The sequence below is a fragment of the Miniopterus natalensis genome, chromosome 8 (assembly GCF_054644295.1).
Source record: "Miniopterus natalensis isolate mMinNat1 chromosome 8, mMinNat1.hap1, whole genome shotgun sequence".
NCBI lineage: Eukaryota > Metazoa > Chordata > Mammalia > Chiroptera > Miniopteridae > Miniopterus > Miniopterus natalensis.
This window is the reverse complement of record NC_142088.1, coordinates 22,715,487-22,739,698: the sequence shown is the minus strand read 5'-3', so window position 1 is coordinate 22,739,698 and position 24,212 is coordinate 22,715,487. Positions and strand designations below refer to the sequence as shown.

The following is a 24,212-nucleotide window of genomic DNA, read 5'->3' as shown; positions in this document are numbered from 1 at the left end:
AACTAAGGCCTAATATTTCCAACCAGAATTTTAAATCCTCACTCTTCCCTTCCCTGAATCTGTTTGAGAGAGAAAAAACCCCACACAAAACAACAACAAAAACAAACTCCAGTAACTATCAAAATATTCAAAGAAATAATAGACTTCTTTTAAGACTCTTGTCCTCACGTTAATAGGATCAGAAAATTAATTTGTCCTTTGCCACCAAAGGTGTTATAAGTTTATGTTTATTTTAGAGAGATGTCTAAAACCCTAGAGGAACCCCTGAGGCCAGTACAAAGAGGCATAGATTACAATGTGGGCAAAAAAGTACTAAGCCTGGATTTCTTTTCAATTTTCAGGCTGACCTTTGTCATTTCTTTTGCAATCAAAACAACCTCATAGAGATGACTGTCTTTTATTATGAAAACTGCTGTTACATTACAGCCAACATTCCAAAACAATATTTTAATAAACACTTGTCTTGATTATAAAGTTGAGCAGAAACCATGATCCTTTTTCAAAACCGATTAACATCTGCTGATGTTTAACAATTTAGGAAACTCCGTATGCTCACCATGTGTTCAGATGAGATGAGGGAGAGCACCTATGTTATTCAAAACAACTACTAGTGTTATTTGTACAGTATAAACCGACCACTTACGACATTAAAAAAAAAAAATGCACAAAACAGTAAAACGTTGAAGTGTCACAATACTTTTGAGACGGGCAAAGCCAAAGCTTATTTCCTTTTTCTTCCCCTCTGTGAGTTTGATGCGAGGTACAGGGAAGACCCACAACACTAGGTCAAGGGTGGATGCAGTTCTTCGCTGTCCTATCTCCTAGTCTTTTGTCATCTCCAAAGCACAGCCTGCATGCAAAAGCTCTTCGGGCTCTCATTCACAGGCCTGGGGGTACAGCGTTTGCACAAAGACAAATGAGGATCCATAGCAGCTCAGAGTCAGTGTTTGAATTCCAGTGTATTCACTCTGTAGCACTGTAAGGAAACCAAGGACAAAATTCCTATGTTCTTTTACTCAGGAGGCAGAATACTCCTACTTGGACGTGTTCTTTGTTTGGGGTTGCAATTTGCTGGTCATTATACTGAACCTCTCCCATGATGAACACCTGGTGGAAAAGCTTAGAAAAAGTTAAAACTGCAGTTTAAAAGTTCCTCTTTCCCCTGTCTCAGCAAAGCAGCAGGATGCACCCATGACTGCAAGGAATCCAGGAAGGCATACTGTGGTTACCGTTGTTTCAAGAACAATCCGCTCCTTGCAAGGGGGTCTGGGGTAACTGCAGGCAAACCAGAAACTCAAAAATATCCATCAACTTCTTTAATGTAAGAAGCTATACTGAGAACTTTTCTTACGTCGTGTAGCTGGCATACCCTTTACTGGAGGAAAGGACATCCTCTTTTTTCAAACAGTAGGTGTATGATATTTTGGGGACTTAACATAGGCCAGGGACTGGTTGAATCTGATTTCTACCTCCTTTTCAACCCTCCCTTTAAACTGTATAGTCTTTTCTTCTGGGCTTGGGGCTCTGATCATTAGTAAGGCTCAGAAATAACAACCAAAATAACACAACATCCTAATTTCAAGGCCATTCTTTTTTGCCACCATAGGAAGATGCCAGATGGTGTTGTAACACTCTGTGGAGATAATCCGGTTGTCAAGCTGTTACACAGTCTAGTTAAGCTTCTCACGCTGGATCTGGTAGTAACATGCCTGAAAAAAATTCAAAACAATTTCAAATTAACTTTGAACGAAATTACATAAACATAGCAATGCACATGGGACTAAAGAAAGGAAATCCCTTGTTCATTCTGATAGCCCCCAAAAAATCAGTTGATTTCATTTTTCCATTTTCTTCCAGTCTGACTATCCACTGTCTATATTGCCTAGTTGTAATTAATAGAAATAAAATTTTGTACATTTCCCTCTAATTTTAAAACAACAAAAAAACTTTTTACAAGCTGTACAGTATTCTTCACTAAGTAGAAATACTATAATTTGCTAAGCCACTATTAATTGGACATTTAGAGTATGCTGTTCATTATAACATACACAAATAACCGTAATCAGAATCATCTAGTATGTTTGGTAAACATACAGATTAAGCATCATTCCAGACCTAGTGAGTCTGAATTTCCAGGAATGCATTTTCAAGAAGTATCCCCAGGTGATTCTGAAAGTATCCAGGCCTGGGAGTCACTCACACTACAAAGAACACCTCATCCAAATGATATATAATGTTTCCCATTCTTTAACTAGGATAAATCTCCAAGAGTAGGACTACTCAAACTCTGCAAACATTTTTGATGTTGATGACATCGATGTTAATAACAACTGTTTTCCAAAAGGGTGATTGCTATTTAATCCACTATCAGCAATATGGGAATAATACTGATTTCACTATAAGCCACTAGCACTGGACAAATTCTAAAACATTCTTGCTAATTTAGTAGGCACAAAATGACACCTTGTATAAATCTGTGGTGCTATTATATTCAGAGGTTGTGCATTTTCCTGCATCCAAGTGTATTAATTCGGTCTCTTCCTTGGTGATGTTTAGAGATGCTCTCTTCAATAACATAGTAAGTCAGTCATTGGTGACCAGTCTTTTCCCTAGTTCTCACCACCCTTTTCCAGTTTATTTAATAGAAACAGTATTTAAGTTGAAAAGTTTAAAAAAATTAACCCAACTCAGGAACCTGACGTTAAATTCTAGTTTTACCCCTCATTTCAATTTGTCTCTTTCCTTCTCTTTTACTATATTTAACCCTAAAGCACCTGTAATTCGAAACGTGGGTGATTCCACTCTCCTTCCAAAATTCTTAATGAGCTACCCCAATTTACTAAATAAGACTTCTCCTTTCCATTTTTGTGTCTGATGTTTCCATTTTTATAAGTGAAATTTTCATTATAATAATGTCTATATGGGGCTATCCCTTCCACTTAGTTATTTGTCTATTCCTGTAACAGTAATATACTATCTTAATCATTGTAATTCTACAATATTTTACTAACTGGCACAGTGGGTCTATTCTCTGTCTCTTTTTTCAGAAGTATTTTTGTCATTTTCTATTTGCTGTTCTCCCAATAAACTTCATTATGGTTCTACCATAGTCCGAAGAAGACTGAGGTGGGGGAACTAAAATGACTTTCAACAATCCCTAGAGAGCCCCCAGATCAGAGAACCTCATTAGTAACCTACTGGTTACAGTAAATACATGAGGAAAAAGAAGATGCAATTCATATTCATTCTATTCATACTGCCTTCTGTGTTTTACCTTAGTTTCACTAAACAGCTTGGATACTTTTTTGGACACTATGCATCCTTTCTATTTCTTTTCTAGAGTTACATGTATACAGATGGTCATTTATAAGCATTTGTAATGCTTTGAATGATCAATTTATAGGGAAGACTGGGTGGTGAATAACTTGCTTTAGTATCTTGAAGAATAACTGACTGATTGGTACTTTTCTTTACTATATAACCATATTTTAAAATATTAACATTATGTGCTCTAAAGGCACTAATGTTTGCATGAAACTTACATAAAGAAGAAAAGTGGCTAATGACAGATTTATAATATGGTAAATGAAGGGGGAGATTTTAAGGTAATATTAAGTAATACCTATGCTTACCTTCAAGGTAGTGAACATTATGCCCTGTTCCCCATGCTGAAGATATGGATCCATGAGGTCCTCAATGAGATGTACCTCAGAGCCTAAGTTCCTAACCCTGCCCAACAGAAAAAAGACACTGAGTTATTTCTGCTGGCGTGTACACCCCCCTTCTCAACCTGTTTGAGGCGAAGAGGAAACAGCTCAACAAAGAGATGATGCCATAATGGAATGGGTTAATAGGTTTTTTTCCAGTGGGGGAGCATATGCCTGCCATCAGTTAAAAAAAAGGAAAAGGCACATGTTAAAATAAGTGGTTGTTGATATTAAAGGCAGAAAGACCGGCACCTGGCCCGTAGCACCACGTATAAGAAAACAGGAAACAAGTCATCCATGGACCATAAGAAGTCTTCCTGAAGTGATGCCAGGACACTCTGTGAGATTTCTTCAAAAGTCTGTTGGATGACTTTAAGTTTGTCTGATGGGGTGAATGTTGTGCTGTTGGAAAAAAAAAAAATACCTTAAAATTCTCTTAATAGAGCCACCATTTGATACTAACTTTTTGACAGTATACCTTCCTGGGGTACATGTGCCTTAAAATGGACACATCAGGCATACTGAGTAACTAGAAGGGATGACCTCTGTAATCTATGGTTCTTTGAGAAAAGAAGCTTCCAATTATCTATGATTCACCTGAAAGAATTCACTATGTCACACATCATTTCCTTTTACCCAAGCGGATCTTATTTTTCTACTATGTGCTCTTCTCTGAGTAATAAGTTTAGTTAATTTCCATTTGGCTAAAGATGTGATTATATAGATAAGTTTCATTCCAGGTAGGCACTCCACCACTTTTGAAAATGCAAGGGCCTTGTAGAGTAAAAGGTAACCCAAATGTCTCAAAAAGCCTTTCCTATCTCCAGGGTGAGTTTGATACCATCTAGGAGGGGAGGGGGTGTTTAGAGCTTAAGTGAAAACAAGATCTCATTAATATCTTAACAGACTAACCACTACTTTAACTTATATGTTTTTTCAACAAATCAGCAATTACCTGATCTGCTGTAGACACTCTACAGCTGAAGCAAAACAAGCATCTTTTGTGGTTGGCAAAACCTGAAAAAAGAGAATTTATGAAGCTCAACAAGAAAAGCTATCTTTTACTGTAATAATAAAATGATACTGATGGCAGGGGGCAGGCCTTTGGTAAGTAACTCATGTCTGGGTACTAGTTTACCAAAGTAAGATCGAAATTTCTTGATATTTTGAATCCCCCGTACCAAAGAAAAGCATAGTTGCTAAGGAAACTAAAATCTACTATACCTTTTTAGTCTCTCCAAGGATTGACAAGGTCACTGGCCAAAATTTCCTACAATGGAATCCATATTTTGTTAATACAAATTATTACTTATGGTAAGTTAATCCTCATAAAAACAGATGATGGCTATATTGGCTTTCCTGTCCCCGTTTAAAATAACTGCTCCACAGACAGGTTAAGTTTTAATAAACATTCCAGAAGTAATTTAAGTTTCTATCATGTCCCTAGTAGATCTGTCATTCTATACTCCAATAACCCAACACATTATGGATACGACCTAACATTGGCCAAAATCTTTCCTTCTTCACTGTTTCATCTCATTTTTACTATTAAATTATTCCACTGAAAAAATTTACTTGACAATTCAGGTTTATTCACTTTTTTGATAGCACAAATATATAATTATTGTGCACTGGGGCGATCGGCCTTATTGCAGCACAAGAAAGCAAAATCGCTCATTATTCCCCTGGCATAACAGGAAACAGCCTTAAAACAAACAGAGCACTTCTAAAACTTGTCAATTAGAAATTATAGATGGGGAAGGAGGAAAAAGAAGGGAAGGAAGAATGACAAAGACTGAATGAATACAATGAGCTTTCTCTGAAAATGTGAATTTATGTATTTTGTTTCAATGAACTGCAAAGTATCAGGTGGAATAACTCCAATTATACATATATACACACACATACATATTACACACACACACACAAATAAAAATACACTCAAAAGAACAACTGGGTCCACACTCATCTTCAGAAAATTTCAAAAATAAAGAGTATTAAATATTATTTTGTGGAATACATCAGATATGCAAATAAGTGAATAAATGGTAAACTGTACACATAATTAGATATCAAAGTACCAAATTCCTGAAAATGCTGTTTGTATTTAAATTAAAACCACTCGATTCCACTCATAACTACTGTACTTACCTCTGCACCCCAAGGAAGCCCAGGAGAGCAACATCTGGCTGCTTATTCAGCCGCAGGACACACTCCCAGTAAATGTCTTCCTCGCGGTCATTATCCAGGGCGTAGAGCATAAACAGTGGTGGGTACAGCCGAGGCAGGAGCACAGGAAGCAGTAACCCAGAGCTTGTTACCACATAACTACGGAATATGAGAGTGAGAGGGGGGATCATTAGTCTAAAATTCTCTACGGAGTCAAAGTTGAAAGTAAAGATGGGAAAGTGTGAGTAAAAGAGCAGTTATATTATTACTCTACTTTCACATATGGAGTTCAGACGAGGAGCTTAGCCCCAGAGTTTTGTCTTGGGCCAACTGTGAACACTTTTCCTAACTCAAAATCCAACTGACACCCTACTCGGTTTCCATTTTGAGACCAATTTCTCTGTGGTTGTTCTAGGTCAGCATGATGTTGAATGATGTTACTTTCCTCAGCTGCCTTTGTGCCCAGTCATTTGTGGTTGTACTTTCATGAATGTGAGAGCTAAAAGGAAACTCCAGAGATTACCTAGTCCAACTACATCACTTTGGAAATAAGGAAACTGAGATCTAGAGAAAACAACTTTTCTGGGACTCTATAGACAGCATCATTTGGTCCCCACCCTCTTCCTTCACAATCTCCACCAACTCCACTTACCCGGGCTCTGGTGATTCGGATCTGGAATCTGACTTCCCAGTGCAAAAGGATTTCCTTTCAGTCGGCAGAGGAGCAGAGAGAGGAATTGTGCTGCCCTCTTCAGGAAGCTCAGGAAATAAAAACCTTAGGAGAAAAAAAATATAATTATACAATTATACCTCTAGAGTGGCTAAAAGAGTAAAAACACATTTCCATTATTTAATCTGTTTAAGAACTTAGGAAATCAAACTTTTTATCAACTAAATATTTTAGTTGTCTGAGATTCTTAATGGATGCTTCTCACAGAATAAAATTAAGAGTGTAGCTAATCAATAATACCACTAAAAATCTTCATGTGCGATGGTTTTTTTTCTGTCTAGTTATTTAAGAATGAAGAATTCTGATCTATATATGTTTCTCTTACTGGCAAATCTCATCTGAGGTCAATTTGTATTAACTCTTTCATCAGAGACCATTATTCTCAGAGTAGAAACAAGTATCAGTGGAAACTAAATGTGCAACATTAAGGAAAAAATGAAAATCCAATTATTGTAAAATTTTAAAAACTTTTTTACTGAATTTACTGGGGTAGTAATGGTTAATAAAATTATACAGGTTTCAGATAAAAATTTTCAGTGTTTATATAAAAAGTCAAGTTGCTGAAAAAATTTTCCAAGTGATTAAGCTGCCAAGTTGTTGAGAATTTTTATTCTAGGCTTTGAATTTGCCCTACATTTTATCTCCAATCTCTTATATGCAAATGTTGCGCTCGACCATGAACAAGTTTATTGTCCTTTTTATTTTTACAGACTTGAACCATGACCCTTTCTCTTTAAAGACAGTCTGCAACTGCAATCTTCTCTATTTTTGTAGACTTAAATCCTGCTCCTCCCTCTGCCCCTAATTTTGTAGTTGAGAAAGCTAAGAAAGGCCAGGAAACTTATCTTCATTATATCCATCTTGTTAATGTCAGGGCTGAAACACTCCCACCCCAGTGGTCTTTTCCATAGATCACAATGCCCCCTAAAACCTGAAACATTTCCATATGCATTTATTAATTTTGAGGCTAGTAATATAGGAAAGTTTTCTGGGACAAATTAATTAACTTTTGCATAATTGTTCCAACATAATATTTTCTTGTTGGCTTAAACCCAGTAAAGATCTTGAATTTCACTAGTTCCAGATTTGCTTGCTGCCTTACAACTCTTTCCAAAAATGCTTACTCACTCACTTTCTCCCTCCTTCAGAGTCTCTGCTCAGGTATTACCTTACTCTTCAGGCCTCCCTGACTTTCTGCTTAAGAACAGCATCTTACCTCTAGTCCCATCCTCTTTCTGTCGCATTTATTATCATCTGACATACTGTATATTTTGTCTACTCTGTTCCCACTACAATGTAAGCTCTATGACAGTACAGATTTAAAAAAAAAATTGTTGTTTTGTTCACTGATAAATTCCTCCAGGAGCTAGAATGATGTCTAACACATAGATGCACTCAATAAATATTTGTTGAATAAGTAAACATAATGCTGTTGTCAAGGGACAGGACATAAATAAATACTCAGGGACAAAACTTTATGTTAGACTCTGTCTTCTCTGTGCTTCTGTTTAGAGATGAAATCCAAATAAGACTGCTATATTTCATACCAAAATTAGAATTAAATAACATTTATTTTAGCTTCCTATTATACTTAGTACGAAAGACATAAAGGAAATTAAATAACAATGGCCAAAGTTCTTTTTTTCAATATTTTCAGCATAAAGTTAAAACATGTTTTCATGCCCGGCAGGCGTGGCTCAGCAGTTGAGCGTCGACCTAGGATCCAGGCGATCGGGGTTCGATTCCCGGTCAGGGCACATGCCTGGGTTGTGGGCTCCATCAATGACTCTCTCATCATTGATGTTTCTCTCTCTCGCCCTCTCCTTTCCTCTCTCTGAAATCAATAAAGATATATTTAAAAAAATAAAACATGTTTTCATTATTTAATCTATTTAAGGATCTCTGGCATAAAACCATTTTCTTAATGAATGATTTTTGTGATGAAGGGAAACAATGATTTTTCACAGTTGTAATTTCTAGATTCAGAGTGAAGACACCCACACATTAGTATAAGCTGGTATTCCACAACTTGCGGACTTTTAATGAAAAGATCTCTTACCTCACCAGCTGGAAAATTCGCTTAAGGTAGGACTTAATCTCCTTCACAGCCTCCTGCAATAACCGGCGGTTGGCTCCCACACCCACATATGTCATTCTATACACTGCAACCAGTGTCTCCACGAGTCTGCCCAGGGGGTGCAGAGGAGTGTCACAGGCCTGAGCAGGAAGGGAATCAATGAAGTCGGTCAATGTGCATTAACAAAGAAACAATCAATAAATAATAAACAACTTTCAAAACTTTGGGAGTCAGATACTTTTCACTTTTCTGAAAGTGAAGAACCTACCCAAGCTGTATGAAGTAGGAGTTCTTAATCTTAATAAAAAATCAGTTTAATATCTTGGGAAAATAACTTAGGATATACTGATACAGAATATCATTGAAAGAAAGGTTCTAACATATTTTAAACTTCACCAAAAATATATAACATCACGTTAGAGGAAACTACATAATAACTTTGATTATGCTCTGAAACAGTCATTCTTCAGCTCCCTTGATTTCTCTCAGACTCCTTCCTATTCCTCTTATCAATGCATGTCATACTTTAAATTGTAGCTGATCATACAGGGTTTGAGAAGGAAGCAAAGTGAGCATAACCAGTGGATGAAAGTAGTCTGCTTTATTTAAACAATCTCTAGTTTGCAACACACTAACGAAAAGCCATTTTAAACTCTGACCCTGGTTTTTAAGAACCCTCTTGAACATTTTACAAAACTTAAGTTCTATTGTTATATAGGGCAATCTTCATGCAGAAATGTGCTTTTCATAGTCAGAGAATTAACCAAAAAAAAAATACATAGAAAGCAAAAACAGAATTAGGGTCAAAATGAGTGGTGAGTAGATTTGAATGATATATTGTGATAGTTGCATCACCACTTAACAAGACCAGTGTAATTTTGACTCTAGTTTTACCTTTATTAAATATTTCTTGATGTCGTCATATTTCTCCACTGAGAAGGCACCAACATGCTGAGGAATGAATTCCAAACTCTCTAGTGTCTGAGTCTGTGAACGACTTAATATCTCTGGACTAGTAAAAAAAAGGGAAAAAGCCTATTATGAATTTCACATAAAAAAAGCAAAGTAACTGTAATGTACACATAAAACATGGTCACCAAGGATAAAATGGAGCATCCAGAACAGTGTTTGGCCCAAATGAGCACATATACAGTGACTGACCTGCTATGAGGTTTCTGTAACAGTCATTCAAAACAGCATTCAATGTTACTTTAGAACAGCAATAAATTAATGAAGATTTTGCTCTAATGTAAACCATGGTATTGGAAGATACTATAATGTCAGCTTGAAGAGAAAACTGGCGATAGATTTGTTAGTGATAAGAGAAAAATGGAATAAAAGGGAGACGGAGAGCTAAGGAAAAAGGGAAATCAAATCAAATCAAAGAAATAAAAATGAGCTCAAGAAATGAGATGAGGATGCTGCAGGCGGTGAGGTGAGCACAACGGGTAAGGGGAGCCCTGGATGAAGCGGTTAAGACAAAACACATACTACTTGTAATTAGCAGAAATTTTTGGTAATGGCACTCTATCATTAGATTATAACCAATCAGAAATCAGTGCACAATCATTATTATTATTTTTTAAATATATCTTTATTGCTTTCAGAGAGAGGAAAGGAGAGGGAGAGAGAGAGATAGAAACATCAATAATGAGAGAGTCATTGATCGGCTGCAGCCCGCAACCTGGGCATGTGCCCTGACCGGGAATCGAACCCCGATCACCTGGATCACAGGTTGACGCTCAACCGCTGAGCCACGCCCGGCTGGGCACACAATCATTATTATTATACTATTTTAGAAAAACAAATAAGATATGGTTTTATATAAAAGTTCACTCTCACTCCTTGGGAACATTCAACAACCGCTAACCAAGGTTAACTGGAGGCCTAAGTATCAATGTCTACAATAGGCTCTATCAGTGAAGGCTGACCATCTGCATCACACACAAGGGAAAGTCCAGTTTTAATTCTGGGAGTTTCTATTTTTTTCTACTGAGTAGAAGGTAAAAATTATGAACTTCATGAGTGAAACACTGTAATCAATTCCCATTTATCCCAAATACAGAAAAAAAGACCCAAACTTCTTTCTACACTGCAGGTTCTTTGATCCAAATGCTCAGCAATGCTTGTGGGAATTACTGGCTAAGTTAAAAAACAAGGAGCCCTGGCTGGATTGGCTCCATGGTTAGAGCATCAGCCTGCAGCCTGAAGGGTCCCTGGGTTGATTCTGGACAAGGGCACGTGCCTCAGTTGCGGGCCCAATCCCTGGCCCCAGTTGGGGCATGTGCAGGAAGCAACCAATCAATGTGTCTCTTTCACATCCACGTCTCTGTCTCTGTCTCTCTCTCTCTCTCTCTCTCTCTCTCTCTCTCTCTCTCTCTCTCTCCCCTCCCTCCCTTCCACTCGCTCTGAAAAGCAATGGGAAAAATATCCTTGAATGAGGATAAAAAAAAAAAAAAAAAAATTAAAAAAAAAAGGAAATGAAAAAGGGCAGATGGAGAAAAGGAGAAAAAGGAAGAAAATAAGAAAAAGCAGAAAAACAGAAATAAAAAAGTACATCTGTAATTTTTTTTTATCCATCAAAATTGTGCTGCCTCTTTTTGGCCTCCAAAGGATACTGATGATAAACCTGCTGAACTGCTGTTTCCCTATATGTAAGGCATCATTTTTATCTAATTGCTTTCAAGATAATTTTTTTTTCATTTTGAATATGATGTTTGTACATGGATATCTTTTTCCCCCAGGATATAGTTTGCTCAGCTTCTTGAATCTATAGGTTTGTATCTTTCACCAAATTTGGGAAGTTTTCAACCATTATTTCTTCAAATATTTTTTCACTCCTGCAATTTTTCTCATCTCCTTCTGGGATTTTAAGGACATGAATATTAGACTCTCAGGTCTTTAGAGTTATCTTTTGTGTGTTTTTTCTGTTTTTTAGTTTGGATAATTTCTATTCATCTATTTTCAAGTTCACTACCTCTTCTGCAATCATCCCTATTTTGCTATTGAGTTTACCCAGTGACTTTTTAAAAAATTTTGGTTAGCTTCTACTTTTTGCTTATACTTACCAATTTTAACATTTATTTCAAGGGTGTTCGTGATTGCTCATTTGAGCATTTTTATACTAGATGCTTTAAAATTTTTGTCAGATAATTCCAAAATCTAAGTTAGGGTGTCATTAATGTCAATTCACTGTCTTTCTCCAAATAAATTAAGATTTTCATGGTTCTTTGATTGCCAAGTAATTTTGGTTTATAACGTGGTTGAGTATTATGTTATGAGACTCTAGGTCTTATTTATATCTTATGGAGAATGTTGACATGCATAATAAGAGTACGTATAGTATGCTTGAAATTATGTTTAAAAGGACCTACTTGTCAAGTGGACCCTTGGCTGGTACCTGGGAATTAAGCTTCCCTATACCAGTATGAAACATTCCCTAACTGATAAGGGTATTTTGTTGTCTACAGATTATACTAACAATGTGCTTCATGATGAACATCATCTTTCCTTCTGGGGCTGTGGAATTTTGGTAATTGCTAAGAACAGGGTGCCAATAAGACCAGCCCTCATTAAAAACCTTAGGCACTGAATCTCTAATGGGCTTCCCTGGGCAGAAACATTGTATGTATGGCTGCACTTTACTCCCTGTGTGACCACCTCAGAAGGGAGAGAGCAAGCATGGGAATCACGCACATGCGTTCTTCCCTTATGATCGCTGGCTGTGGATCCTTACTGCACTGCTGTGATGACTCTTACCTGTGAACACAACTATATGTTGAGTCTTGTGAGTCCCTCTAGTGAATCACTGAATATGTAGTCACTTGGGACTCTCTGGAATAGTTGATACATGTTTTTCAGCCTTCCTATGGGCTGTGGTTCCAATGCCAGTTCACTTCTCAAAGCCTAAGCAATCCTATTTGGATCTGTCTGTGAGTGTACCACTCAGTGCTCAGTCTGGGACCTGGGTGGAAGTCTCCCTATTATCTCAGTTCTCAAACTAATCAGGACCAAATCCACACATGTGCAAGTATGGGCTGAACCAGGAATTCATAAACACCTTTACAAGGTTGCTTTCCAGAGCTCCTCTCTCTGTATTACCTCGACAGCATTTTCTGGTTTCCCTTTTAGGTCCCCTGGCCAGAAATTGCCCACTTCTACCAATGTGCTACATATAGGGCCAAGCGGTAGTAGGATAGAGAGAGAAGCCAAAAAAAGCAATGGGATTAGGCCATGACTCCTGGACCTGAGGATCCACCAAAGGGGGAAGAATTCCCTCAAGAGTTTTAGCTCTTGCAAATTTCCTGTCATGGCTTCACAAGCAGCTGCCATGGCCCCTGCCAGAGAAGTATGTGGAGGTTGGAGCCTGAGAAAATGGAGAAAAAGAAAAGAAAACCCAGTTCATTTCCTCCACTCTAGCTGAGCTTTAGGACTCTCTCCCAATCTTTAGCCAGAAGCAGAGGCTTTTTTTGGATCTCTGTCAATCTACACCACAGTGCCTACTTCAAGCTTTCAGGTTACACTGGGTTCAGGGAGGGATATTGAAGTTTAAAAACCCAGTAACTCATGTCTGGTTCAATAGCATTTTGAATTCAAGTGTTCTTCCCCAATACACTAGCTGATATTTACTTCTCAGAGTTTTCAAATAGCTATCCGTGTATTTGGTGGGGATTTTATAGTTGAGTTCAATAGAAGATAAAGTGGTGTGTGTTTTAATCCCTCTTACCCAGAAATGAAAGTACATCATTGACTTCTAAATTAAATTATAAATGTGGCAAGCCTTGACTACTTATTGATTTTAGTTTCATCTTCCTACCATGCTCTGCCCTATGCTCGGCAGGCATTCATTCACTCACCTCTCTCTATGCTGGCGCCGACTGGCGGTCAGGGCCACAGCAATATTGTCCCATGCTTTCCAAACTTCCCCTTGGCCTGGATTTTCACAGCCCAGCTGATGCCAACATTCATCAAACACTGCTTTCCACTTCTCATCAGCTGGCACTGCCAGATTTCCTAGTTTCCTGCTACAAAAAGTCACATCAAGCTTTTATTAATCACTTTTGTGCAAAAATCCTATATAGAAACTAATAAACAACTGGACAAAACAGCCTAGATTTGATGGTGGTTCTATTTTAAAAACACTGAATAAAAATTGTAAAGAGATGGTTTTTAACTACTTAATGTTCATCAGATACTAAAGTCTATGAAGTGTTAAGTACAAAGCACACAAAATTGATTCCTTTGCTTTCTCCATTTATGAGTTGATTTTGTAAAGTTGGTTCCTGTTAAAACAAGGCCTTTCTGTGCTTTGCACAACTCACAATGGGAATTGTGAAATGCATTACATACTGGGTTATAAAAATACTCTAAGAATAAACATGGTACAGAAAATATATCAAGCTTCCATCAGAACAAAGAATCTGAGATGCTACCAAAATACAAAAACAAAGCTAAACCTGGAATCAATAAAGGAAAACATGTACATGCCAAAAACTTGTCAGAGAACATAAAACAACTTAGAGACTTAGATTTTGACTTTCTTTTCCATATGTGGAGAGGCAGACTATACTATTCCACTTTACACACACACACACACACTCTTCATCTTTACTTTTCAAAATCAAGTTGCGTAGCAGTTCCATTTAAGAATGCTCTCTTTTAATCAACTTGGATACCTGCACCATTATTCCCACATACAGAACTTTTATTTTAAACATCTATGCTCTAGGGCTTTAATCTAAACTGATACTATAGATTTAGCTATCTATAGTAGTGTCAGTTGAAATTCAAGGAAGTTATACTTTGTTTAAAAAAAAAGCCTTTAAAAACTTGTTCTGCATTTAAACTATTAACAAGCTTTGATAAAAGCAAGACAACTCAAACATTCAATAAGTAATCCAGAATTAATATTAGTTACTCACAAAACTTTGGGTTTGTCTTTATCACTCTCATACAGACTAGGCTTAAAGTAGGTTCCAGTGATTTTTATTCCAGATCCCCATTCTCCACTAAAATAACCTTCAATGTAATCTCCATTTGGCATTGTCAGTGTTCCCTAGGTAAAGTTAGAGAAAATGTGGAATTAGAAAAAGTATTTTTAATTTAAAAAATCAAGACATAAAAAAGGCACCAAATGGTTAACATCTCCCTTTTTAACTTACTCTTTACCAACCCCCAATTCTTTTTTAAAAAAGTGTGTGTACATGCATGTGCAGAAAGAGTATGTGAAAATAAACACTGTAAAAGAAAAACAAAATCACAGAAGAAAATTGGTAAAATATTTTGAGCTGAATGAAATGCACACACAACTTACACAAATATATGGGATGCTGCTAAAGTAGTGCCCAGAGGTAAATTTATAGCCATAAAATGCCTGGATGGAAAAAATAAGAAAGCTTGATAGGCCAGGAGTGGCTCAGTGGTTGAGTGTCAACCTATGATCCAAGAGATCATGGTTCGATTCCCAGTCAGAGCACATGCCTGGATTATGGGCTTGATCCCTAGTAGGGGATGTACAGGAGGCAGCCAATCAATGACTCTCATCATTGATGTTTCTATCTCTCTCTCCCCCTCTCCCTTCTTCTCTCTGAAATCAATAAAAATATATTTTTTAAAAAAATAAGAAAGCTCTCAAATGTTAATCTAAAATTTCACCTTATTAAATTAAAAAAGGAGAAGCAAACTAAACCCAAAGCAAGAAAGGAAATAAACATTAGAGCACAAATAAATGAGAGAAAACAAAACAAACACAAAAAATAGAGAAAAATCAATGAAACCAAAAACTGCTTCATTGAAAAGATACACAAAATTGACAATTAATTAGATTGATCAAGAAAAAAACGCACATAAAATTACAAAATAAAAAACAAAATGGGATATATTACACCAACCTTATAGACACTAAAAGGATTGGAAGGGAATACTAAGAGAATAACTTTATGCCAACAAATGGATAACTGAGATAAAATTTCTTGGAAGAAACAAATTATCAAAACTGACTCAAGCAGAAATGAAAAACCTGAATAGACCAATTAGAATAAAATTGAATTAGAAACTTAAAATATTCTCATAAAGTAATGCTCAGGCCCAAATTTCATTGGTTGATTCTCCAAAACATTCAAACTTTTAGAAAATAGAGAAGGGAACCCTTCCCAACTCATTTTGTGAAGTATAACCCCGATACCAAAGACAGAGACATCATGAGAAAAGAAAACTATAAACCATTATCTCTCATAAATACAGATGCACAAATCTTCAACAAAATATTAGCAGCATATAAAAACGGTTATACACCATGGCCAACTACAACTTATCCTAGGAAAGCAAGGTTGGTTTAATATCAGAAAAGTAACCAATATAACACACTATGTTAATAAAGAACAAAACCCACAAAATTCAAAACCGATTTATGATAAAAACTCTAAACAAACTAGGAATAGAAGGGAACGATCTCAATGTAATTAATCTATGAAAAACCTTTAGCGAACATCATACTTAATTGTGAAAGATTTAATACTTTCCCCCCAAAATAGGAAACAAGAGAAGGATGTCTACTCTTAACCCTTCTATTCAACATTCTACTGGATTGTTTAGCAAGTGTAATCAGACAAGAAAAAATAAATAAAAGCTTTCCAGATTGCAAAGGAAGAAGTAAAACTACCTTTATTTACAGATGTGATCCTATATGCAAGAAATTGTAAGAAATACATATACACACACATACACTCACACATGCACACATACTCTACTAGAACTAATAAACAAGTTTAACAAGGTTTCAGGATACAAGAACAAAATATAAATATCAATTGCATTTTTATATAATAGCAATAAATAATCCAAAAATAAAACTAATAAAACAGTTCTCTTTATAACAGAATAAAAAAAACTGAGGTATAGCCCGGCTGGGCGTGGCTCAGTGGTTGAACGTCAACTTAGGATCCAGGCGATTGGGGTTCAATTCCCGGTCAGGGCACATGCCCGGGTTGCAGGCTAGGCAGCCGATCAATGACTCTCTCATCATTGATGTTTCTGTCTCTCTCTTTCCCTCTCCTTTCCTCTCTCTGAAATCAATAAAGATATATTTAAAAAAAAACCCAAAACCTGAGTATAAATTTAACCAAAGACATGCAAGAGATACACACTGAAAACTATATAAAACATTGCTGGTAGAAATTAAAGAAGATCTAAATAAATGCAGAGACATTCCATGTTCATGATTGGAAGATTCAATATTATTAAGATGGCAGTTCCCAAATTAATCTATAGATGTGATCCCGATCAAAATCTCGGCAGGCCTATTATAGATTTTGACATGCCAGTCCTAAATTTATATGAAAAGGCCAAGAATCCAGAACAGCCAAAACAATTTAAAAAAATAACAAAGTTGGAAGACTTACAATTCCTGATTTCACAACTCATTAGAAACCTATAGTAATCAAGATAGTGTGGTATTGGCATAAGAGATGTGAAGATCAATGGAATATAATTCAGAGTCCAGAAATAAACACATTTAGAATAAATTAATTTCAACAAAGATGTTAAGAAAATTCAATGGGAAAGTTGTTGGGGCAATTAGATACACATATGCAAAAAAATCAGTTTAGACTTTTAACTCACACAATACACAAAAGTTACCTCAATATGAATCATAGACCTTAATATAAGAACTAAAACTATACAACTTTTAGAAGAAAACAGAAGAAAATCTTAATAACCTTGAGTTAGGCAAAGATTTCTTAGATATGACATCAAAAGCATGATTCAAAAAATTTTTTGATAAATTGGACTTGATTACAATAAAAAAATTTTGTACTTCAAAAGGCTCTATTAACATAAAAAGACAAGAAAACATTTGCAAATGCCATATCTAATAAAAGACTTGTATCCAGAATATATAAAGCACCCTTACAATTCAATAAAACTGAAAAAAAATTCTTAAAAAGTCAAAATATTTGAATATTTGAATGGGTAAATTGTGGTTCCTCTTGCTTAAATAAACTGAATAAAAATTTAAAAAAATATGTTTAAATAGGCATGTCACCAAAGATATATGAATTGCTAATTAAGCACGTGGAAATATGCTCTAATGAACTTATGACATCATTAGTCATTAGGGAAATGTAAATTAAAATCCCAAGATAACACTGCGTATCCACTAGAATGGCAAAAAAGAAAGAAAAAACAGAAAATAAAAAAATATTAGCAAAGACATGGAGAAATTGGAACCCTCTTACACTGATGATGGGAATGCAAAATGATGCAGCCACTTTGGAAACAATTTACCACACAACTCAGCAATTATACCCTGAGGGATCTGCCCAAGAGAAATAAAAACATATGTTCACACAAAAAGTTGTGTTCAAATGTTCATAGACTATTATTCATAACAGTTTAAAACTGGAAATAACAGAATGCCCTTAACTGGTAAAGGGAGAGATAAACAAAATGTGGTTTTGGAATACTATACAGCAATAAAAAGGAATGAAGTACTTCACATGCCATAATATGAGAAGACTTCAAAAACATTATGTGAAGTCTAAGAATCCACACAGAAGAGATCACACGTTGTATGGTTTCACTTATATAAAAGGACCTAAAAAGGCAAATCTATAGAGTAATGAAGTCCATTAGAGGTTCTAATGGGGGTAGAAATGAGGTGCGACTTCAAATGGGCAGGCGATGGTGATGGAAATCTTTTCGGGCGATGAAAATGCTCCAAAATTGGATTGCGGTGATGGTTGTACAACTCTGTATGTTTACTAAAAATCATTAAAATGGGTGAATTTTATGAAGTTAGCCTTTATTAAAAGAAAATCAGTAAGATTGTATTAGAGAGATAGAAGAAAGTTAGTTTCCAACCTTTCCGCTAAGAGTCCAGTCATCTGAAAATTCTCCCTCATAAATAGTATCATCTTCGGAAAGCAAAACCCCATTTCCCTACATGAAGAAACAAAACAAAAATCACAATACATAAAATGCTGAGTAACTTGGGAGTACAAGCAGCTATGTCCCCTAAAGCCTTACATAAATTTAAAAGACAAGAAAGAATAGTACTAAGAAGGTAGAACATTAATAAATACTTTTAAAAGTTAACGACATCACAGTTTTTAAAAAAATCATAGTAACTATATGTAAGTATTCCACTCACCATCATTTTATTAAGGTGAAAGTTGCCTTCATAGTATAATCCAAACTGGGTAACTACCACACCATTCCCTTGACATACATCATCTTGCCACATTCCCATATACTTTTCACCCCTTCATAGAAAAAGGAAAGAAATTAAATGAAAAATCAGTGATGATAAAGATGGGGTGGGGAAAAAAGCAATTATCACAAGGAAAATACCAAGCATCACCCTAGTTTGGTAAGTGGTCACTTTTCTAGTTCAAGAGGTTAACTCCATCTCCTCAAACATGAGACAATGTGACAGCAAAAGGCGTCTTACTCAGAGCAATGTTCTCTCAGGAATTAAATATCATAGTCTAGCTGACATAGATCTGCATATACTCCATGTACTTCCAAGATAACTTTAAAATATATAATTATGCAAAATGGAATAGACAGACTAAAACCTATGCACAATTTTTTATTTCCTAAAGTTTACCAACAAAAAAAAGAAACAAAAAAAGAAAAGGGGCTTTATCATACAAGGCTCATGTTTCACCTACTCAAACTTAGAGAAATCTTACTAATCCCCACCAAAAAAGACAAAATAAGTACAAACTCTTTGTTAAATAACTATGAAGTTTAGTAATAACAGCAATTTTTTAAAAATTCCACATTATGACCACAACATGACGGTTTGGAAAAGAGAATTTAATTAAGTCCAAAAACAAATCAGAACAAGTCAAATGTGGAGGCGGAAGAACTATGCACCTCCCCAAGGTTTAAATTAATTTAACGAAGCTTCATTCCCGGGTTTCTGGCATAGTGACAAGTGTCTGACCTGAGAGAAAGGCCATAAGTAAAAGGTATTTAGATACCACACTATGATCACAAATGGAATTTCCATAGGTTCCCTTCTAACCTTTTACTCCTATTATCTACTGACTGCATTAAAGGTTTTTCTTTGTACAATAGTTAATAACTTGGTAGCCTCTTTAAGACACTAAAAGCTTTTTATGTGTAAAGCTTTAAGAACAATGGTACCATTGTTAATTCTGAATGATCCTGACAATATAAAGAAGTAATCTATTTGATTCACAAGTAAATGAATAAAATGTCTGACAACTGTCTTATTAAAATTTTTCTCAACACTGTCAAATTAAGACACTCAGCCTTCATAAAATCATCACTGTTTTTGGAGAAGTATAGGAACCTTACACCTCCCCCACCTCTCCCCCGCGACTAAACTTGAGATTAGAAGCAGAACACTGTACCTCGTGATATCATCGAAGACACCATACCCCGATTTCTTATCCATTACCCACTGGCCAATGAACATACTGGGAGAAGAGGAAGTTAATTTTCCACTTCGTAGGAGACCATGGCCATGACGCATGTTATCTTGAAAACAGCCTTCAAACACTTCACCAGAGGCATAACTGTTTAATAAGAATGGATAAATATCACAAGCACATTGAATTCTGATGCTTATTTTTTGCAAAGTCAGGAAATTCAAAATTATACTAATGTCTTGCTGGTAATTATAATTATTTGTTTATATGATTCTTTTTCACCAGTCAAAAATCTCATTTTCACCAGGAAAATGAAATGAGTAATCTCTAAAAGAATGATAGGTGTGCCCGTATTAGAGTTGCATAATAAATATAAATTTATAGGCAAGACATTTAGGAGATTCTATGATAAAGTTAGGGTTTTTAAGGTTTGTATAGTTTTGTTAAGAACTAAATAATAACCTAGTATTTTTGTCTTGTGAGAGATGAGAGGTTGGACTTTAAAAGAAGACTACACAGTTTCAGTCATAAGAAGAGAAAAGAAAATTTACTCCTTGAAAATTTTGGCTATGCAAACATTTAAATTTACACGATTCTTTGAAAAAGCAACACCAGACCGACAACCTTTCCAATGTTATTACCTATAGACGCCCTGACCACACATTTTTCCTTCTTTCCAATGGCCCACATAATGGTCTTCTTTGTTCAGTGCTTTGTTTGGGATTCTGTATTCTCCATACCTAACAAGGAGAAAAAACCAGCAGGAGATGCATGTATGACACAGTCACCTTTTGTGTGTATACACTTGTAAGCATTATAACAAGGACGAGAGAGAAAAGATTTACCAATAGCAGGAAAAGGGTATATGGAGTCTTGGTTTAAGCTAGATCTATTACCTAAGCCACCTGGCAAGTCTTAGGGGAGTGGACCATCAACCCCACCATGCAGAGAGATTAAACGTTTTATCCCAAGCCCAATGGAAAACAGAAAACTTGTGTCCTAGGCCCATCACTGCCACTTAATAGCCACATCATCTTGGGTAAGTAAGTCCTAGCACCCCGTTCCCTCACCTGTATAATAAGGGGGGTAAATCAGGTTAACTAAAGTTTCTTCTCATTCTAAGGTCCTAGTAAAAGGACATTAAAAGACATCACAAAAACTTACATTATCACACAACACAAAAAAATCACCTACCCAATCTATGTAATAATCTTTATATAGTAAAATAAATTACTTCTCTAACATAATATAAAATACTTCATTGCCATAAATTTATCACATAAATATATTAAAGGGTTAGAAAAGGTGACAAGCTTATACAAAAATAATGAAGTTGAGTACCAACAGGATAATATAGCACTTAGAAGATTTCCCCTTTAGCATTCCACAGAAATTAAGATGATTTAAAACCACTGAAAGGAAAATTTCTGTATGTCCTTTGTGTAAAGGGGGCACTACTATCTCAACAGTCACCATCAACATTGCCTAAGGTTCTGTCTTCGCAACTGAGAAGTGGATAGAAAACACAGTCCCATTTTAACAGATGCAAGGCTGTGTAATCTGAGGCCGCATGGCTGTCAGGGTAAATGATTCGCTCTAGATAAATCAAGGCTACGTCCTAGATTCCTAGCTTTCTTTGTGTCCATACATCTGCATTATAGGCCCTAACACACGGTATGTATTTCTGAAAAACAAAACAGAAATCTACTACTTTTTTTGAAAATAACTCTGAACACAAAATAACATAATTTGTGACTGAAGCTGAATTTACCCTCATGTTTTACACCATTTTCTTACCCATCTTCCAAGCCATTCCTGAACATGCCGGAATACATCTTTCCATCTGGCCACTTCAAAACCCCTCTGAAATGCATAAACAAAGAATAATACATGTCAATTAATGTCTCAGATAATCATTACTTTCTCAGTACTGGACTATCATCCTCACCCCAGGGGTAAATCTTAAACATTTTCACCTTCCATGAGGCTTCCCTGAAAACCAGCGTCCATCATAGGTTGCATCCTTTAGGCGAGGATCCTTGTAGAAAGTATATTTAGCACTGCGTGAAATGGGTGGTTCCTGCCTCTGCACACTGCTGCCACTTCCATAAGATGGATGATCAGATGCCCCCCTCAAAGCCTGATCCACAGCTTGGCTTATAGCCCGTAGCCACTTAGTCTAGGAGCAAAAAGTGTCAATAAGCTTAAGGCAATAACTTCCAAGCATTGCTTTAAGTCCTGCTAGCTTTCCTCGGTGTGAATACTTTTATGCCTTCTAATGCTTTTCTTATTGAGTAATGCTGATTGGTTCTTGGAAATCACTGTTATGTGTTTAAAATTAAGTCACATTTAAAAAAATCTACAGTCTTAGTTTAATGAAGACTTATCAGACATAATTATAGATCATTAACCAAGCAAGAACAATTTTCCTCTCTTCTTTACTATCATAAGAGATAGGAATATCTAAGTCAAAGATTCAAAAAACATACCATAATGGACTAACCTTTTCCTGGGGTGTTGATGAAATGAGGGTGAACTGCTCTTCAGGTGTAGTTATCTTTAAGCCATTCCTAAAACATTCATAAGGATAATACCAGTAGGTATGACAACTTGTCATCACAATATCAATCCTCAAACATGAAAAGCAGCTTGTTTATTTCAAGAGGCGCAGAAGTCAATTAAATGTAAATGAATTCATGCCCTGGGTTTGGGTCCCAGATGGGAGAAAGGACACTGAGTTACTTTGCTCTGGGCTGAATAATGGGGATGTGAGCCATGGAGAAGCCCTTCTACCACTTATGATCTGTCATGATCATCACAATAGGCCACTTTACTATCTACATGCTGGAAGGGTAAGCCTCATTATGCAGAATGGGGAGGCCTCCTAAGCTTTTTTTCATGTTTAAGAAAATAACCTGGGTAACACAGGGAGAGAATTAGGATGGAGATGGGGGTGGGAGGGCACACTTACACAGCACCAGCTTCTTCAGAAAGTGGCTCTGCCCATATCGTGGCCAAAGGGAAAACATGGTGTGTGGAGAACTGAAACCAAGAACATGGAGACACATCTGAGAAAGCCCATGTGGGCCTGGGGGGTCTCTGTTGCATAACCTGTTTCAAATAGTTAAGTCCACGTGGGTACCACTATCCCAGCGAAATAGTCCCCATAATACAGCTAATCCCAATGGGTCTTGCCATCCCTGTTAAAAGGACCCTGCCAGATGGCTGATACTCATTTTTAAGATGTAAACTAAAAAACCTCCCTGAAATCTGGCCCATACCAGAAACACACGCTAAACATTCTCTTTCATTCAATAGTTTCAGTGAAATAACAATAGATTTTAACACAAACTGATGGTATAATTAATTAAATAAATACAGTACTCCACTTTCCAGCGGTGTTTTTTTTTTAAGGTTAGGAATCCAGCCTACCTGGGCATGGACTAGGGCATCATTAAAGAGAATGAACCAATTCACAGAAAACCTCCCAGCATGCTGCAGAGATAAGGCTCGGTTACTGCTCTCACACAGCAGTCGACGCTCTGGCTTCCTTAAGGAATCCTGGAATTAAAAAACAAATACAAAGTCAAACAATCAAAATTATTTTAATATGTAAAGAGAAAATGAAAAATATACAAAGTTAGGGAAAAATCTGTTGGTCATAGCTTAGCCTGGCGTTAAACCTAAATTTAAATGTAATCCAAACGTTTTAAAAAATTAGCACCCAAAAGATGAAAAGGAAGAAACAAACAAAAGAAGGTGAGATACATGTTCAGAGAGAATTCCTAGGAATGAGGAAGGGTGCTGATGTTTAGAACATTCATTGCAGTGGTCCTTAGACAACCCTTAGAAAGGGGCTCATTGAAGCATAATCACCATAAACAAGTGAAAAATGAAGGAAATGAATGATAGTTGTTATGGACATGCCTGCTGTTTGCTGAGGTAATGACAATTGGCATGGTTTAGTTACCGTCATTTTTCCAGGAAAGGTCTTCCAGAAGCCCAGTGTGTATTCTGCTTCCTTCCTTTTCCTGCCGAGATGGAGAGCAAGAGACTCATAACAAGAACTGGAATCCTGCAGTTTCTGGTATTCTGGAGATGTCTGGAGGCCAATATATTAAAGGGGG

At 36.3% G+C, this 24,212-nt stretch overlaps 1 protein-coding gene across 2 annotated transcripts in view; it reads right to left on the bottom strand.

Annotated features, from left to right (window-relative positions):
• Nucleotides 1-381: 381 nt before the first annotated feature.
• The window catches only part of ALS2 (alsin Rho guanine nucleotide exchange factor ALS2), a 65,817-nt gene continuing 41,986 nt past the window's right edge, over nucleotides 382-24,212 (bottom strand). Inside the window, exons 14-34 of one of the 2 annotated variants that reach the window (XM_016208851.2) lie at nucleotides 24,056-24,187; nucleotides 23,518-23,646; nucleotides 23,057-23,127; nucleotides 22,589-22,655; nucleotides 22,062-22,264; nucleotides 21,883-21,948; nucleotides 20,727-20,825; nucleotides 20,068-20,232; nucleotides 18,834-18,945; nucleotides 18,545-18,622; nucleotides 14,605-14,738; nucleotides 13,540-13,707; nucleotides 9,578-9,695; nucleotides 8,666-8,823; nucleotides 6,529-6,651; nucleotides 5,859-6,035; nucleotides 4,932-4,977; nucleotides 4,663-4,724; nucleotides 3,960-4,109; nucleotides 3,633-3,729; nucleotides 382-1,709 (exon numbers count right to left, since the gene is read on the bottom strand). In XM_016208851.2, coding sequence (XP_016064337.2) covers nucleotides 1,671-1,709; nucleotides 3,633-3,729; nucleotides 3,960-4,109; nucleotides 4,663-4,724; nucleotides 4,932-4,977; nucleotides 5,859-6,035; nucleotides 6,529-6,651; nucleotides 8,666-8,823; nucleotides 9,578-9,695; nucleotides 13,540-13,707; nucleotides 14,605-14,738; nucleotides 18,545-18,622; nucleotides 18,834-18,945; nucleotides 20,068-20,232; nucleotides 20,727-20,825; nucleotides 21,883-21,948; nucleotides 22,062-22,264; nucleotides 22,589-22,655; nucleotides 23,057-23,127; nucleotides 23,518-23,646; nucleotides 24,056-24,187 — 2,394 coding nt within the window. In that variant the 3' untranslated portion in view covers nucleotides 382-1,670. The remainder of the gene's footprint in view (nucleotides 1,710-3,632; nucleotides 3,730-3,959; nucleotides 4,110-4,662; nucleotides 4,725-4,931; nucleotides 4,978-5,858; nucleotides 6,036-6,528; nucleotides 6,652-8,665; nucleotides 8,824-9,577; nucleotides 9,696-13,539; nucleotides 13,708-14,604; nucleotides 14,739-18,544; nucleotides 18,623-18,833; nucleotides 18,946-20,067; nucleotides 20,233-20,726; nucleotides 20,826-21,882; nucleotides 21,949-22,061; nucleotides 22,265-22,588; nucleotides 22,656-23,056; nucleotides 23,128-23,517; nucleotides 23,647-24,055; nucleotides 24,188-24,212) is intronic. The other variant, XM_016208853.2, reaches the window with a different exon arrangement.